Source organism: Mya arenaria, chromosome 13 (genome assembly GCF_026914265.1).
Source record: "Mya arenaria isolate MELC-2E11 chromosome 13, ASM2691426v1".
NCBI lineage: Eukaryota > Metazoa > Mollusca > Bivalvia > Myida > Myidae > Mya > Mya arenaria.
Genome location: NC_069134.1, coordinates 43,788,730 through 43,806,878, shown reverse-complemented (window position 1 = coordinate 43,806,878; position 18,149 = coordinate 43,788,730). Strand labels below are relative to the sequence as shown.

At 35.0% G+C, this 18,149-nt stretch overlaps 1 protein-coding gene across 1 annotated transcript; it reads right to left on the bottom strand.

Annotated features, from left to right (window-relative positions):
* Positions 1–3,339: 3,339 nt before the first annotated feature.
* LOC128213232 (IQ motif and ankyrin repeat domain-containing protein 1-like) lies at positions 3,340–17,537 on the bottom strand. The gene is made up of 15 exons (XM_052918797.1): positions 17,449–17,537; positions 16,358–16,545; positions 14,529–14,704; positions 13,709–13,873; positions 12,645–12,774; positions 12,098–12,222; positions 11,020–11,082; positions 10,001–10,140; positions 9,647–9,701; positions 8,867–8,959; positions 8,012–8,126; positions 7,513–7,612; positions 6,712–6,846; positions 5,664–5,792; positions 3,340–4,800 (listed from the first exon to the last, which is right to left on the bottom strand). The coding sequence occupies exons 2-15, from the start codon at positions 16,530–16,532 to the stop codon at positions 4,635–4,637; spliced, it is 1,767 nt and encodes a 588-aa protein (XP_052774757.1). The 5' UTR covers positions 16,533–16,545; positions 17,449–17,537; the 3' UTR covers positions 3,340–4,634.
* Positions 17,538–18,149: the final 612 nt, after the last annotated feature.

The following is an 18,149-nucleotide window of genomic DNA, read 5'->3' as shown; positions in this document are numbered from 1 at the left end:
TGCAAATGTATTTTTTTTACAGCGTAAACGATATGTAAAAAAGTGAACAGCGTTTACGTATGTGGGTAACCCATTGCAGCGTAAACATACATGATGAACATAATGCAGTGGCCACGTACGTTAGAAATTTAAAGCAGGTTACGCGTATGTCAGAAAAATGATGTTGTGTAAACGTTTGTTACACGCATAATGCAGCGTAAACGTACTTGAGAAACATGTTGCAGCGTAAAAGAACGTTAGACACATTTTATAAAGCATCGTACATATACAAGGGTAACATAATGCAGCGTACGCGTTTGCTGGAACCATGAGGCTGCGTAAAACGTTCGTTAGGCACATTCTGCAGCGAAAACGTATCCGTGAAACGTAGTGCGCAAACGTAAGTTATACACATATGCAGCTGAACGTACTTGAGAAACATATTGCAGCGTAAACGTACGTTAGACACATACTACATCGTATATGTACGAAGGAAACGTAATGCAATGTAAACGTTTGCTACAAACATAATTCAGCATACGCGTACGCTGGGAACATAATTCTGCGTAACACGTTCGTTAGACACATTCTGCAGCGAAAACGAACGTGAGAAACATAATGCAGCGTAAGCGTGTGTTAGGAACATGATGGAGCTGGGAAAATCCCGCTATTCGTTAACATAATTATAACCTGAAAATACCACCGTAATTAAATCGGTTATCAGTATTTTCCTTAACATTATTAAATTCCTGAGGTCTGTATATCAATCGCACTTTTCACAAAGGTCTTCAAGGACGAGTTATTCAGTGCATTGCACCATAAGACAGAACCTTTCTGTCAAAATATTTAGATATAGAGCGACTGAATAGCACCCAGCGTCCTCATGTCCTATAGATTTTCTACAAATGTTGTTATAGTCTAATGCGCTCAATATCAGTGCATTGCTATCATAAATGAGAAAATATTATACTGAACCACTCCATCTTAGATAAAACTCATGAACTATCATATCAGCTGTTAAAACGGCACTCAATAGAGTACTTTAGACCATGCAGGGTGCGTAATGGTGCATTATGTACGGTGTACCAAGTCGTCCCGAAGTGACAATATAGAGATAGATGTAGCGAAAAACAACTTAGTCACTAGACGGCTAGGGAGTGTTTATGCGTTAATAAGTCTGGGAGACAGGGTTTGTTCCTAAGACGAGCAGGACATTTACGGTAAAGTAAGTTTGATGTTCCGAATAAAGCCTTCAAAGGAGTGGAATATCATTATTGGTAATTTCTTATAAATAATGTAAAAGGTCCTGGGGGCGCAGGCACTAACATCTCGAGTCTGACTTTAAGACTAATGCTGAGAATACTGATTTTTTAAATGTTTCAAAATATCTATAACATAACTGATTTTGGAAAAATATGTGTATCTGATTGCAGAACAGATTGCTTGTAACAGATTCAGATCTTTTGACCACATTTGCTCCTGTAACAGCATTATTACAACAAACTTTTCTGAGCCTGAGTCTCAAACTAAGACTTTCGTGAATACGGACCATGATTAACTTGGGAGAGGCCATGATTAAGAACAGTCTCAAGTTGCAAAACTGAAATTCTTCGTTCCATTGTAACTTTCCTTCCAGTTAATTAAGTATTGAAGATGAAATTCGCTGAATTTTATAACCGTTTATTTGAAATTATATCATAATTATTTTTGTTAAACGAATGGAACAAAGATGATTTGTTGTAATTTCAATAAAAGTGCTTTCATGAGTCTGAAGCTAGACTCAAACTTAAAGCCTGTTCGTAGTCATGGACCCTGATGTAAAGAAGCGAGGTATACTACTAAGTAAGTGATTAAGTAAGTTGAGCATTTTCACTTTCAATATAATTTATCAGGGACGGGGGATTATTTAACGGTGCAAGTTTCGTCAGAGGGTTTATGAAATGGCTTCTATATGTTATCATACGTGATAACCCATACAAAGCGTATGTCAGTGACGTCAGTACACTACAAAATCGGTTACCCTCTCATATAATAGTATATAACATGCTATAAGTTTTTTTACTACACTGTTTTGTCTCAGTGTTTGCAGCCCTTCGATATGTGTTAAATGAATTGTATATTGTTGTACTTCTTTTATCAGTCTCTTCATATTCATAATATTGTTACTCAACATTTAACTTCAATGACCCTTTCCCTATCCGTGTTTTTGTTTGTAAGATTTTCCGCCTGTTTGTAGCACCGTGAGTTGATTTAGGTACGATAGATATATACAGACCTTCTTAAAGACAGGGATCGTTCTTTTGAGCAATGTTATTTCAGTGTTTATAACACACTTTCTATAACCACTTCAATCTGAGTAATAGCTGATCCTATATAAGAACTGTCGTAGGAAAGCGCGCTCGATAACATGCAATAATGATTTAAGGCCTGCCAAAAGCAAAAACATAGTTGACTAAAAAGTCAAATAAAAAAGTAAACCAGAAACGCCACAATGCGACAAGATCAGGTTTCCAATGATTGACATAACTTCAGCCTTCGTTGTGAGATTAAGTTTCAACTGTTTTTTTTTCAATAACAGTGACCGAGACCTTGACCCTTGGGGGCCTAAATGCAAACCCATGGAAGTCCTCCATAAACTTTTCCTATATACTAAGTTTGGTCGCAATATGTTTACCCTAACTAAATCAAATTATCCAGTACCGACGGTTTTTCTATATTTGGTAATAGCTAGTGGCCTTGACCCTAAAGGCACAGGCACAATCCCATAAAAGGTCTCTATTAACTCTTCCTATATACCAAGCCTGATCGCAAAATTCAACCCTAACTTAAGTTATTCAATACCAACCATTTTCTGTTTTTATGTACAGTGATATTGTCCCTAGGGCCCCCAAACGCAATCTTATGAAGTCTCCAAAAACTGTTAATATAAACCAAGTTTGGTCACCTTATGTCCAACTTAACTAAATGTATTCGATACCATGAGTCTGGCGTACTAAGTGAATTAAATGAAGGGCATTGGAGTTTTAAGTGAAAATAACAACTTGCACTAAAACTATAACCAGACGCCGGCGCCGACACAGGGGCGAGTAGTATTCATTGGCTTTTGAATAGTCAAGCAAAAAAAAACAAAAAAACGCCGTATGAAAAACTGGGCTTTAAACTGATACAATAAGTAGCTGTATAAAATCTTACAACAAAACACTACATAAATGTGAATCCATCTTTACTGCAGCCTGCTGCTTACCTAGATCTGGGAATGACTGGGTGTGGCGAATAAGGTTATTAGGTCTATATATGTCGCGTGGGTGGATGAGCACAACGCATAACAAGGGAGGTAAATGCAACATTGATGAAAACAAGTTCAGATAGGAGTGATCGAGTCACTTCCCATTTTAATACAATATATAGTGTAAAAAAAGTCACAAAAATATGTAAATGCATGAATCACAGACAGATTTGGAATTATCACAGACATTTTACAACACCACAATTATTCATCAATTGCTCACACAAATATTCTTTCGGATTTAACAGAGGACTTAATATATTTATCTAAAGTCCTTGGATCAAATAAAAATGGCAGTTTTAAATATTAAAACATCATCCAGTATTTAAATAAATCAATGAAAATTTACTCGTTAATAATACAAAATGTATTAACAATACAACACAAGAATCATGAAGATTGACAAAATTGTACATTATCTATTTTCTTCTGCATTGGCATAAATATTGGCAGGATTTACAGACTTGGCACAGTATGTTACTATAGAGATGTAACTTACAAATTGGCCATAAATGGAAGATACAATAAAACATTTGGCAATAAATGAAGAAAACCCCCACCAAACTATCTACATAATTCTGTGTTTGTTTGTTTTTAAATTGTGAGGATTGATATCAGAACATTTAAAGTATCAACAAGTATTGAACCCTTGTAAATATAATGGTTCAATACTTTTTAGTATTCAAAATGTACTTATATATGTACTTATGAAGTATGGGTTAATAGGTCATTGGGTTAACATCTTAACAATAGCACAGTCGCATACAGGTTTATATTTGTGAGCAGCTGAAGCCCCAATGAAGCCCACTGATGCCACCGTCGGCACCCCGGCGTATCATAATTATGATATATATCGTATAGGTTATGAAATGCTGGGGTGCCGAGGATGACTGATGCCTACAGGTCTAGTACCTATGTTGATGTTTTCTTTAACATCTTTCTTAATTTTGTAAGATTTTATGAATATTTGATATGAACAATCATTTGTTTCTTATTCATGTTTTTCACTTTTATTAAAAATGAATCATTTGAAAATTGATTTTTTTTAATGAAAATGTAGCCCGGAAATTCCTTTTTGGACAGGTTCTTTTTGATAGGAATTGTTTCAATAATAAATTGAGGCTGTTGAAGTGCTCTAGAAGGGTTGGCCAGGATTTAGGTTTGACTCAGTTTTAGGTTCTCAACCAGTAATGACACTTGGCTTAGTATGAAGATTGAGCAAATTAATATTATACTTATAAAAGATTTTTAGCTGCACATCTGATAATGTGTCATGTGCTACAAAGTAAATTTTCTGATAATGGAAATCATACAACAGTTATGGTAAGAAATAATTGTCGCAGAAAATTTACTCTAATGTGTGTGAGTATCATGTCGGTACCACAATTCTGATTGGGTACGTTCTATCTAGTAAATTCTCTGGAGGTAAGATATTCTTTGTGATGATGTACACTTTGAAGTTGGCTGTTCTGAAGTTGTTGAACTTGTTCTTCTGATAATCTGCTGGGTCACTTTCCTTCACTAACTTGAGGTAACTGAAAACAGATGTCAAACATTAAAAGACATTGGGCTTATTGCTCAGAACTTTGTTAAAGTTAACAATGTTGTTAACACTATCTTTGTTAACATTCAAATCTTTACTGCTCTTGATATTTCATGGATACATCTGTGATCTGCAGTATTTCTACAAACATCAACTGTTTCAGATGTTTTTTGTTTTTGTTAAATATATGAGCATATTATCAAATATTACACCTTTTAAAGTTAACAATGATAAGGTAAATGACAGTGTAAACTTTAACAAAGTTCTATACAATCTGCTGATTTTATAACAAAACACTTCCAAAATATTTCCAAAATGTTATTTTTTGGTAGATCCAAATTTATATCATTCCTATGTCATCAAGTTTTTAAAAACATGTGTTTAACTTTAAACAAATGCTATCCTAGTTACAACAGTAGACTGATGTGTCTTTTCACAACTCTCTCTTCTTTGGTCATCAAGACACACATAATCCATAAAATCCAACTTTATTTATGTGAACATAAATGGCTTTATCACAGACAACCCTCCTCCTTGTTAACATTCTAAAGGGATATATCAATGAACCTATGTTAAACTACAGGTGTTAAGAATAAATTGAGTGATAGTTGCTAGAGTAGTTTGATGAGCTGGGACTCCGCCTCACCCCAGAGGTTGTGGATTCCTCACCAGGGAAATATTGCTCAGCCTCTCAAATAAGACACATTTTTTTCCAGGAAACAGCCTCGAAAGTGAATCATATTAGCTTTCACAATCAAGTTATATTAAATAAGTACATGTATAAACCAAGAACAGATTTGCCTTTTTCACTTTTTTTAAGATGAACACATAAGGAAAGTACATGTAAGCCCCTACTTTTCTTCCTGCATGATTGTCTTATCCATCATCATGTTGACCAGTCCGGGGCAGACCTCGTCAAAACGTATCTCGACAGCGTGGAACATATCCACCTCCATCATGTCCAGCACACATGGCTTACCAAATCTGCAACATGGATATAACATATGTTTCAACATGGATATAACATATATACATGTAAAACAACATGGTTATAAAATATGCTACACCATGTAAGAAGATATGATACAGCATGGATATAACCAAACTTGGACAGATTTTGTTAAAGCCAATGTCTACAGTATTGAACAAATAGACCTACAATATCTATCACAGTAAGCACATAATGTTTATCAAATATGCAATATGGATATAAGATATGGTACGAATCTGGGATAGACCTAGCTTAAGTGAAATGACAAGGAAGCCTAGATGGGGCACCATATAAGATATCAACTTACATATATAAACATATTTCCTGAAATTGTGTGAATATATATTGTTTAATCTCAGGCCAAAAAAACATGATTTTTAGATTATATATCTTTCCCACCCCTGATTCATGCTAAATCAGATAACATCTGCCCTCAATGATTACATACTTTCTTTAACAGAAGAATCCAAGTCCATTTGCATTTGTTTTACCAGGGTTATTATGTGACTAGTAAATCTCTCTGTTGGTTTTTAGAATTATATTTATATCAGGGTGGTTTGGCGTTATGTCATATCCCCAACCACAATGTTTATTATTTGACATAATTAAATACCAGCCGGAAATAGTAGAAAATCAAAAAGCAGCCCCAAATAATAAAGATAACACTCCTTTTATATTTGAAAAATAAAATTTGTATTCATATTTATTTATCTTTAGCCTAAAAACCAAATATTGAATACTACAATCCAAACCTGTCCACTCAATATTGCTTGGCTTGAACTTAAGGACTGATTTTTTAAATCTATGTTAACCCTTTGCTCAATATTTGCGAGGGTCGAAGTATTTTGGCCGGTCCCTGAGACAACAAGCCAATGGGCTCTGACTGTTTGCAAATAACAACTATAATTTTACCTGACAGATCCAAGTACAGACAAGCGTATCTTCTCTGGTTCCATCTGGGCCGGACTCAGTGTGTTGATGTAGTTTGTATCTCTATATCGCAGGAATGTACCGGCCTGGCCACTCGGGTCTATAATAAGCGGCCATCTGCAGAAACAAAGGAATTGATTTGAATTGTCTGAATACAGATTGAAGCTATTCAAATTCTTTGATATCAAAAACATGAAAATAAAAAGTTAAACAATAAAATAAAAGCCAATTCTTAACTGTCAGAAAGTAATGAAAGAGTTAAAAGCATTGAAAGGCTGTTAACAACAAGTATTTTTTAATTTTTCTGTTTATATCTATTCCCCTCGACTCCTCAGCAAGATTTATTTAAGATTCTACAGCTTGCTTTCAAATTCACACTTACGTTGCAATCTTATGAACTTATTTAAATAAACTGGTCTTTTCATGCACACTTTTTTAGCCCACATAACACTATACTTCCCATTTTGTAACCCCAGCATATTAATTCTTTCAACCTGTCATGTCAAAAAGTAGATCTGACGATACCTGATTTTTATTTGGGGTACTTTAAGTCTGTTGGCCTGCGTCCTACAGCCTATAAACTGGTTATCAAGAGTCACAATGTGGTTAATGTGATAAATCATTTAATTTAATCAAACAAGATTTAAGTACAGCTACCCCAATTTTATAAAATACACACAATCAAGTTCATTATATAGGAAAGTATTCATCAATGTTTAGGTGATATAAAGTCAGACCTCTTTTAGTTATGCAGGTCCTTGTCAGAATGGCCTTGAGACTTACTTGCCGGAATCTGCTATCCGGTTGCCAATGTCTCTCATGAGGACGTCATCCAGCTCCCGAATGTTGACCTTAACCCCCGGAAGATCCTCATCATCCATATCTGTGTATTGAAACATTTTCTGGTAGAGACTCATTTGATTTGATTTTTTTCTCTCCAGAAATTCACTCTTAAACCATTAAATATTTCAATTGTGCTACTAGTGTGTTTCTCATACTGGTGAAATAAGGTTTGTCTGCATTTGATTATCAATATTTTATAAACTTTGGACTAAATATGTATTTTATGGTCTTGCAATTGACTATGGATTTTTTTTCCAGTAGAGATTTTTTAGCAATACTTTGATTATGAAAAGAGCTTGAAGGACTGCAATGACAACTTTAAGAAACCTTGTCAATTGTCTGAACTAAGACACACTGTAAGTTTCAAATATTTGCTTTATCCTTTCATCTTTGGTATTCTCTAGGACTAAGGTATTAACAAGCCCATGCTTCAACCCACCTTCCCCTCCCTTCATCTGTTCACGGAGTCGGAGTTTAGCCTGGGCAAGTTTGTCCCGCGCCTTCTCCAGGTCAATCTTGGTAGTCTCAACCTCCAGCTCCTGGTCATGAATTGCCTGGAAACGTTGTATGTTAGCCGTTTGTTAGATTATCTTACAAATTTTATGAGCATAATTTTGTTTAGTTTGTATGTAACACAAGTAGTCGTAAATTTACTTAAAACATACATTGAATTCAATTGACTCAATCATTCGTCCTACTTAAATCAGACTGGCTTGGTCTTATATTGGTGTAAGATATTGGATAGTCAATGGATTACACTTTGACTAATAATAACGCCTAGGTAATGGGCCTTGTTACCCATGACGTGCATACTGTATCTAAAAATACTGTATAAAGAATCATATAATATTTTGAATGATTACTAAATTATGGCCCAGTTTTGCATACCTGTATTTCAAACTATCAAGAGGCATAGCTTGACAATTATTAAAGTCTGAGTTATTGGACTTGTTGTACATGTGCATATTGTCTTAGGAAACATGCCTATCAAGTTTCATTTGAGTATCTTGAACAGATTTTGAGAAATGGGCTTATGGCCAGGGCTAATATTTGCAGTTTTGATTCTTGAGATTCCAACTCAAGCCCAAGCCATATGGACCCAATTCTTATGCAATTCAATTCAACTTCAGTAATGACACAACAAAATTGCTTCAGAGTTATGTTTAAAATTCCTTATACAAAGCAGTAGTAAAACATCTATACTTTGTTGAAGGTCAGTGGTGTTTGGGTAAGGTTATGGGGTTATTGGGTTACATGTAAGTTCATGTAAAAGTTTCAGCAAAGGACCATTTACCTGAAGGGTGATTTCCGGCTTGGTAAAGCCCATTGCAGGGGCCTGGTCGTGCTCCGTGATTCTCTTCTGTAACTCACAGTAGGAGTATTGGTACTGAAATAACAAATATATGATTCCTGGTTACAATGTCACATTTGAAGTTATTGTCCCCAAGAAATCATTAATAACACTAATAAATATTTCAAATAAGGGTTTCAGTTTACTTTATTCTAATTTCTAATAGCACGATTGTGACAAAGCTGATAGCTTATAGAATTACACTTGAGTCTCTTTCATGGGTAGAACCCTGGCCTCTATTTAAATCTTAAGTACCTAAAAAATGTGCTTATTGCTTGATTCATGTGATCAGCTTGAGCAGTAAACACTTGCATTTTCACGAAAATAACAAACTAAAAAAGCCAAAAATGCATTTATAGATAAGCAGTAACATGAAACTTATCAAGTTAACCAGTTATTATGTTACTTATTAAGTGGAATCCGCAAGTCATAATTAGTTAACCTGTTAGTGTTGTATAGCTTAAAAGGGTAAAAGGTGGTAGTTGTGGGCATTCGCAAGCCTGTTTTTTTTGTCTTAGTGTTGCGAATAAAAACTAGATAGAAAGATAATTGTCGTGAAAATTAAGTGGTTAACACGAAACAATTCGCGAACACTATCAAGTCATCTTACAGCAGTAATATGCCACCATAGATTCTTAAGAATTGTTCAGTAATTACGAAGACTTCAATACCTTAAGATATATGTATGATACTTATTGATGACTAATTATAAAAATATCTTACCTTCTTCTGAGCTATATCATATTCCTCTTCAACTTTCTTTACAACATCCTCCAGTCTGGAAAAAAATAATATCAAATTTAGCATAGCGAGCATATGTGCATTTAATTTTTAACAAGTGTTAAAATATACAGAACATTCACAAACATAGAAATGATCTATTGTTCATGGATATCCCAACTTCTGTTACTTTCATGTCCAATAGGCTGCCACTTTAATATAATATAATAGCTCAGGTAAGCATGAGGCTAAACGATATCCATTATCCTGCCAAATAAATTTATTAAAGCATGGGGCAGATATAATTGAAGATACTGGTTTGGGATAAGAAACTATTGGTAAGGCACAATGTCATACTTGCTGGTCTCAGCCTCTCGTTTCTGCCGGTCCATCTCCTTGCGCCGTTCCTTCTCAGTTTCCAGTTTCTGGAGTAATGAGTCGGTCTGCTCGAGGTCCCAGCCCTGTACTAGTTCTTGAATGGCTGGAACTGACGCTATCTGCCAAGATAACAGCAATCAGATTTTATTGCGAAGTAGGAATAAACAGACCATTTAATTAGTTTCTCAGAGTTCCAGTCGTGTAAAAGTTCTTCAATCAGCCCCAGGGAAGCTATATGCCAGGGTAGTATAAATTTAATTTATATTGAAACACTGGAACATTTATTATGCTTCACTAGTTTCTTTAGAAGCTAATATGTCTGCTCCAATTCCCAGCTCTGTACAAAATTCTATATTTCAGGCATTGTAAGTATCTGTCCATATAAAGGGTGGGATATAGTAGTATATAGACCATTTGTTGTCTCTTTGTATATATGATCAAATATTTTCTTCATTTCACTATCTTGCATTAAGAGTATACATGTAGAGTAATGATTTATTTATTTAGGACATCTGATACATGTAGACAACTAACTTTGATTTTTGAGCACAGGGAAACACATATATTTTTGTTGCTTCATATTCTTAAACTCCCAGTCCTGTTTGGGTTGATGAAACTAATGTTTTCAAAGACATGTATGAAATAATTTTACATAGTATTTGAATTAACGGTATTTGCTTGCTACATATTTGGTTCTTGTCAATGTAGTAACTTAAGAATTATTTTCAATTGCTTTCAGTGATATAACATGATTCCCTTATTTAGACTTTAGATTGGCTTAAATATTAAGAACTCATATTCATCAAGATTAAATACAAAGTATTTAAGGTTTGGAAAAAGCTACTTAACAATGACCCTGGTGTCCACATCATTGTTCACTTAAATAAAGTTCTGAACAATTGGCCCATTATTGTCAAAGATTGTAGCATCAGTGTCCTGTCATTTATCAAAATTTGAATGTGAACTAAATACATGTATATATTAACTAAATGATCTACCTGGTCAGGTGTTTGGCTGTCAGACGCATATATTCTGGGATCAGCACCGTTTTGTAGCAACACCTGAAATAGTTCATGTTAGTGAGAACCAGAGACTTAACTGGATATCATGCTGTATGAGAATACAAAATGTAACAAATTACATTCAAAAATTCCTGTTTAGACATGATATATTAAACTTTAACAAGATCGCTGTGGAGTGAGCCTTTGTCTATTGTTTTTTTCAGTGGAAAAAGGGCTTCAATTAAAATAACTATAAATTATTAAAGTAAGAGTTATGGACAGCATGGCTAAACATGTGCATGTAATCTCTAGCAATATATGACCAAGTTGTATTTGAATGTACTAAAATATATCTTTATCGGTTTTTGAGTTATGGCCAATGTTAATGTGTTTTTTTAATTATGCAGACAACGCCAAGGTTATAACAATACCTTGAATTTTTTGTGTGAAAAACACACTAGCTAAAGTTGACAGAAAAAAGTTACTTCAATTGAAGCATGACCTTACGGCTGATTCATATTAAAGATATTAAATTTGTTTTAAAAAGGCATCAACATTCTTCCACCTCAAAGAATGTAGTACAAGTAAGGATTCAAACATGACAAATACTAGTAGAAAAATTCAAAACATGTCCGTAACCTCATTAGTCCTAACATGTGTGGGCGAGTAAGAGTGGCCTTAAGGTGATTGATCTAGTGATACAGGTGTCAGCTTTTAACCCAAAATGTAGTTGGTTCAAGCCCTTCAAGGAGCATATTTTCCAGGCTTCTCAAAGAATTAAGTAGGAGGGTACTAGTTTCTAACCAGGAATTAGATTGTAGTGCGTCTCATATAAGCTTAAACAGACATTGCCAATAACTACCGGCTTTTGCCAGACCAAAATCTAAATAATCTTTGTTATGAGCCTTGCTGTATTCTTTCATTGCTTTTTTATCTATTGTAAATTTGGTGACAATTGACTAGCAGAACCCCATTCTTTAAAAAGAATACGATGGTGGGTCAGTAGAGATTGGAGAACTGTTAAGGTTATAGCTGTGTTAACAATCAAGCCAAGTAAACAAGTATATGAACTAACCTCACAAGCCTCCAGGTGGCCAGCAAAAGCAGCCCTGTATAGTGGTGACCTCAGGAACTGGCCCTGCTTGTTTGGGTCCGCTCCTCGCTCCAGGAGGAATCTGATGGCGTCCACATGACCCCCACCTGGTGTATATGAGTGCATAATGTATAGATAAAAAAATGAAATTTAGTTGTGCCTTAAAGACATACAGGAAGTCTCATATCTACCAATGTATTACATTTACATATAAAATCATAATAATTGTCCCAGCTACTGTTCAATATTTATTTATATCAATTTTATTAATATAAGGTATTGTGGGTCTTGTTGGTAATTATGCATTAATTTAAAATGTCAATTCCCTATGTAATAAAAGAGCTCATTTTAGCAGTTAAATTTCAGTCAGAGCCTTCACAAAATTTGTCACAAAATATTGAGACATCATAATTTAGGTAGGTTCATTGCATCCTTTATCCTTTTCAAAGTATCAGATTTCCCCCTTTAAATTTCAAACACAGACACCATTATCATAAAGCATAGGCAAAAGCCATATGAATGCCATTACTTGCAGCCTCCGAGACAGGAGAGTTCTCATTAGCATCCTCGCACTCGACCACTTTCATGATGTGTTTCGCTCGCAATGCCCGCCCTATTACATCATCACCCACACCCTGCTTGTTGTCTGCCTCGGCAACCTATGTCAGAGATAAAATAACAATATAATAAATTATATGCCGACTTCATCAAAAATTTTAAGATAAAGTGGAATACTTGATGTTTTATAATCAGCTTGGGATTCCAATTTCATTGTTCCCCTAAATAGTGTGTGAATTTTTTCATTTTTATTTCTAGGGAAACTTAACTTTGAGTATCAATGCCAAACTAACTAGAATTGTGTCCATAGGACACGGATGCTCCCATTTGCTTCACGTTTCACAGGAAATGTTAACTCTCCCTGCTTTGTGAACAAATTAGAGTATTCAGAGCTGCAAACATGAAGCTCCATCCACTTTTATAAAACATATTACATGTAATATAACTGTCACTACTATCGAATATAAGGACCGTAATTTGAAACTACCATATTTTGCTAATTGAAGGGCCATAACTCTCTCCTAACTATGTACATCAGGTGCACAACTTATTCACCCCAGCAACATTACCCTGAGGTTTCATGACTCTAGATCATGTAGTTTTGGAGTTTTAAATGACAAGTGTGAAAATGCCAATTTTTGGTAATTGAAGGGTCCTAACTCTCCCCTTACTAAGTGCAGATGCTAACGAAAACCCGAGGAACACAACTTCATCATTTCAACAGCATCCCCTTAGGTTTAAAGACTCTAGAAATATTTTTTTATGAGTTTTGAATGACTAGTTGGCATAATACTTACTACCAGTGCAGGGCTCACAGGCTAGTACTTATAGCTTATATAAACTACAGTCACTTCATCATGGTTATTACCAGTCTTTGAAATTCTAAAATTTTAAAACAGCAAGCCAGAATTTATATATTAAAACTAGGCTTAAGGAATTGTATGGAATTTCTACATAAAATTCTATTTTTTAACAAGCTTGGCAAATTTTAACTGATGTTGGGCTTGCAAGCTTGACTACTACATTAAACCCCACCTCCTTCAATATGGTGGCCATCTCATCAACATCTCCATCAAACGCGGCCTCCAGCATCCTCTTCATGCGCTGTTTCTCCTCACGTTTCCGTCTCCGTTCCTCCTCCTCCTTCAGTCGCTGCTTCTCTGCCTTCTCCTGCTCCATTTGGACCATCTTTATAAATGCCTGCAATATAAGTACATGTAGTTTTAGAAGTATTTGTATCTCCCCCCACATTTTTTCTATCTGTCACTGCCTTTCAGCCTTCTCATGCTCCATCTGAACCATCTTCACACAAATCTGGAATAAAATTATGTAAAGTTATAGAAGTACATATTTCTCATTGCTATCCCTTTCTCCACACCTCCTGGCTGTCTCTTTTCTTTCTCCTGTTCTGTATGAACAATCTTCATAATGCCTGTTATAGATCAATAGAAGTAGTTTTCTATTGCCCCAGTTTCTGCCAATTTATTTCAGCACAATTGTGAACTTAGTTATTAGCCCATATGGATCCCATTTCTGTCTGTTCCACTTCCTCATTCTGACATTCCAGCCTTCCCAAGCTCCATTAGGACTGTCTTCACAAACACCTGCGATAGAAGTACCGTACTTATCCAATACAAAATTAGTTTTATAATAATATTGCAATATTTTTTCTCTCATTTTTAACTTTATTGTGAAGATTGTGAAGATAGATGGAAATGGTTTCAAAAACAAACCTGAAGCAAAAGTGATAATTTTAAATGTCAGAATAGAACACTTCAGAATCTCAAAGATGACATGAAATTTTACACATATCACCGTAAGAAGCTAACACAATTACTAGTAAATAATTTAGTACCTCTTTCTCAAGTTTATCCATTAGATCTTCATAGTCTTGTTTTTCTTTCTTTTTCTTATCAAGCACTTTCTTGGCTCTGTACTGTCTAAACTTGGTCTGTATTGTTCTAGCTGCATCATCTTGCTTTGTCCAAACCTTTTCCTTTGGCTTTGCTTCTGTTGCTGGCTTTTTATTTGCTAAAATATGTCCAAAACATGGCATCTATCATTCTATCTTTCATGCCAAACATAGTCTAAACAAGTATATATATCATTTTGGGGCTGTTATAATTAATGGAAGGATTGACATATAAAAGACTCTTTAAATATACAACTATCTGGACTTATGCTGTACGTAATGGTCAAACACCTCACGGGTCGAATCATGTAGACATTGCATTGTTTTGCTGAACAGACAGCAAGGTTGAAGACACATATGGTGAGATACAAGAGATTAAAAAGCAATATGTCAGCTGTTGTTTTTTTTAACAGATGGTTAACGCTTTAGCACATAGGCAAGTGGCCAAGATTACACTTCCAAGTCAATAGCCAACTTACTGATAAGCAGTCCTTATCTGTATAGGAATTTTAGGGAATCGAAAAAGAGCAAATTATTACAGCAGTATGACCTTAAACTTAATATAACTCCAAATAATTGTGGCCAAATCTTTTTTATGTGAACACATTTTTTATAGATAATTAGATTATCTAATAAATGGTGTCAATGATGAAATATAAAATTATTTCATTTCATCTGTGAATGCATTTCCAGGATGGAATTGTTACATTTCTTTTAAATGTCATAACTTCATTAAATCTAAGGGTATAAAATGCTGGGATTGATCTAAATTTTATTATCCCTATCATAAAAAAGACCCATCTGGATTAAAAAGCCGACAATTGATGTTCTCATGTATAATACACAGAAATATGGCAGGAATATCCGGTGTCATCCAGCTGAGAGATCCAGTCCAGAGTGTCTGTTTAACTTTATTACCTCATAAAATTGTTTACAAAAGAAAGCTGATAAATTATTTCCCAGTATGAATAAAAAGATCTAGACAAACATTTGCACAAATGTGTTTACCTGACCTATTTTACGACCGGAACCATGCTGGCTATCAATTAGCTCAGCAGAAAATTTACTAATCATTTTCTCAGCTACTTATTGTTTCTATTGTTTGTAAGACAAAATATTATCTACAAAATAATCATCTTTATTGATTTTAATGGTTAATTAAACTGACGTAATATACCGTATTCAATGATTTAGGCATGAATGCATTTGGGGATTTTCCATACAGTACTCGGCCTCGAGGTTTTATTACGTCACAGTGAATCTCACACCTGCGAATGGCAGTATAAATACCTTCAGATTTTAGCAGACGATATTTTCAAGGGAAAATCAATACACAAAAAGTTAAGCTTCAGGTTTATAAACATCCAGGATATTGTTAACCAAAAAAAAGTGCAAAATTGAAGTATTGAAATGACCCTATTGAAATATGCGGGAGATGCGTATACATCCAGTAGTGTATAGGGTCGGCCAGATGCGTTTACATCTGCTAATGAGCTATGTCAGCCTATCTCGTATACATGCGCTAAAGGGTTAAAAACTCTTGTTACAGCTACACATGCAAATAATGAGACCCTTTGGGGTGGTTCAGGGCAGGGCCTTGGTGAGGGTCACAGGGGACTTTAAGCTTTTGGGTTTGAGCCCAAGATTGCAATTAAACATATCTCTACAAGTTGTTAAAAGTAAAACAAATCACTTGCCATTATGGAGACAAAAAAATCCTGGAAATCCATGAAAGAATCTCATCTCTGTTAAATACATCATTTATCAACTACCTTGTGCTGGGGCTGCGCCTTTCTTCGCAGGTGCTCCGCGTCCAGCAGCCCCTCCCCTTGCAGCCCCTCTTCCGGCTGGTGCTCCTCTACCAGCCGGCACCCCTCTTCCTGCTGGCGCTCCCCGACCCACAGGCTTTGCCGGGGCCTTGGCTGGCACAGGCTTTTTTGGAGGCATCACTCTCGCTTATCTAGCATGATAAAATTTAAGAGCTTCTTTAACAAGCCTTGTAACATTTGGCTGAAGCCTTGACATGGAAGTGCTGTCAAGACAGTAATTTAAAGGGACAAGATGACAGATGATATAATTGCAAGAAAAAAGAAAATTGTCAAAAATTACATAAACTTGTTATATTGTTAAGTATGATGCATTGAATCTTACTTACTGATGTATCACATCACAATTAAACTACAAATTTATCTTCGCAGGTACAGTACACTCAATGAATTAGACCCACTTTCCATTTCCCTCCATAGATTTTCGCTATCACAGTAAACACAATGAATTTATTGACACTTCAACTTCCGAGGTGTTTGGATTTAAGGCCTTCAATCGACTGAAGAACTACTTACGCAGCATTCTTCAAAGGAGTTAACTCCGCAGACACATAAAAAAAATCTACACAAAATTTGTTTTGTTTGAATAAAAAGTTCAACTGATTATAATGGCTACAGTAAATTTCTGTTATTGTTTTTGAGATCCACTTCCGAGAAAAATTTGATCACAAGAAATGCAGTTGTATTTGCATATCAGAACGTTAGTCATCCTAAGAATGGCTAATCAGAACGTGACTTTTGCTCTTGATGACAATGATTCATTACTATCATTGATGGCATTTATTTTTGGATAAAACATTACACTTTTGCACTATTTTAAACTGGAAAACTATGGTTGATTCTCTAATTCAAGTTAAATGGTGTATTATGGATTACATACTGACTCGTATTGACAATTCTAGGTTTGTTAATTTGAGGATACTGTATTTTCCGATTTAGCCTTTAAAAGTCAAAATAAATTCAATACAAAAATACATATTCGGCATAACGGGATAACCCTGCTGTTTTTTATCATAAGGATACAAGAATATTCGTACCGATTATTTTCTGTTGTTTTTTATTATTATTTTATTGTCAACAATCCGCCATATTTAAACAAAACAGTCCCGCACCGACTACCTTCGGAAACGGACGAACATGATTGGTGGAAAATAAACACCAAATATAAGAAAAAGCACTACCCTACTATAAACATGGTCAAGAAGCAGGAAATGTTCTGATCATAGAAAGGTAGTATCCCAAAGGGACCTACAAAAAGCGATTTACTATTCAAAGAAATTATTTATTATCTTTTTATTTATAAGAATGTTAATTTATACATTCTCATACACGAGAGTGATGATGCAATTCGTTAGATTTATCATTATCAAACCTCTGACGAATGAGAATGTAGTTATATGACATTAAAAGTTTTCCTCAAAATTAGGCAGCTGTCAGATTTAAACCCGAACCCCTCTGCCTTTTTTTCCAGCTCCTTGTGGTACATGTATCGTAAATGGATAATGTTGTTGCTTAATGTATATTAAGGTCTGCATGCACTCATTGTTTGTATAATGGCTTGACCCTTGTATAAGGTTATCATGACTTAAAATATGACCACAATTTCCAGTCACATCTACATATCAGAAGAATGGAAGAGAACCGTGTGAGATACAATGAGATCCAGTTGTGATACAATAGCTCATTTTTTTTAATCGACTCCTTACTTTTTAAATATGCCCAATGTTCTGCACCAAAA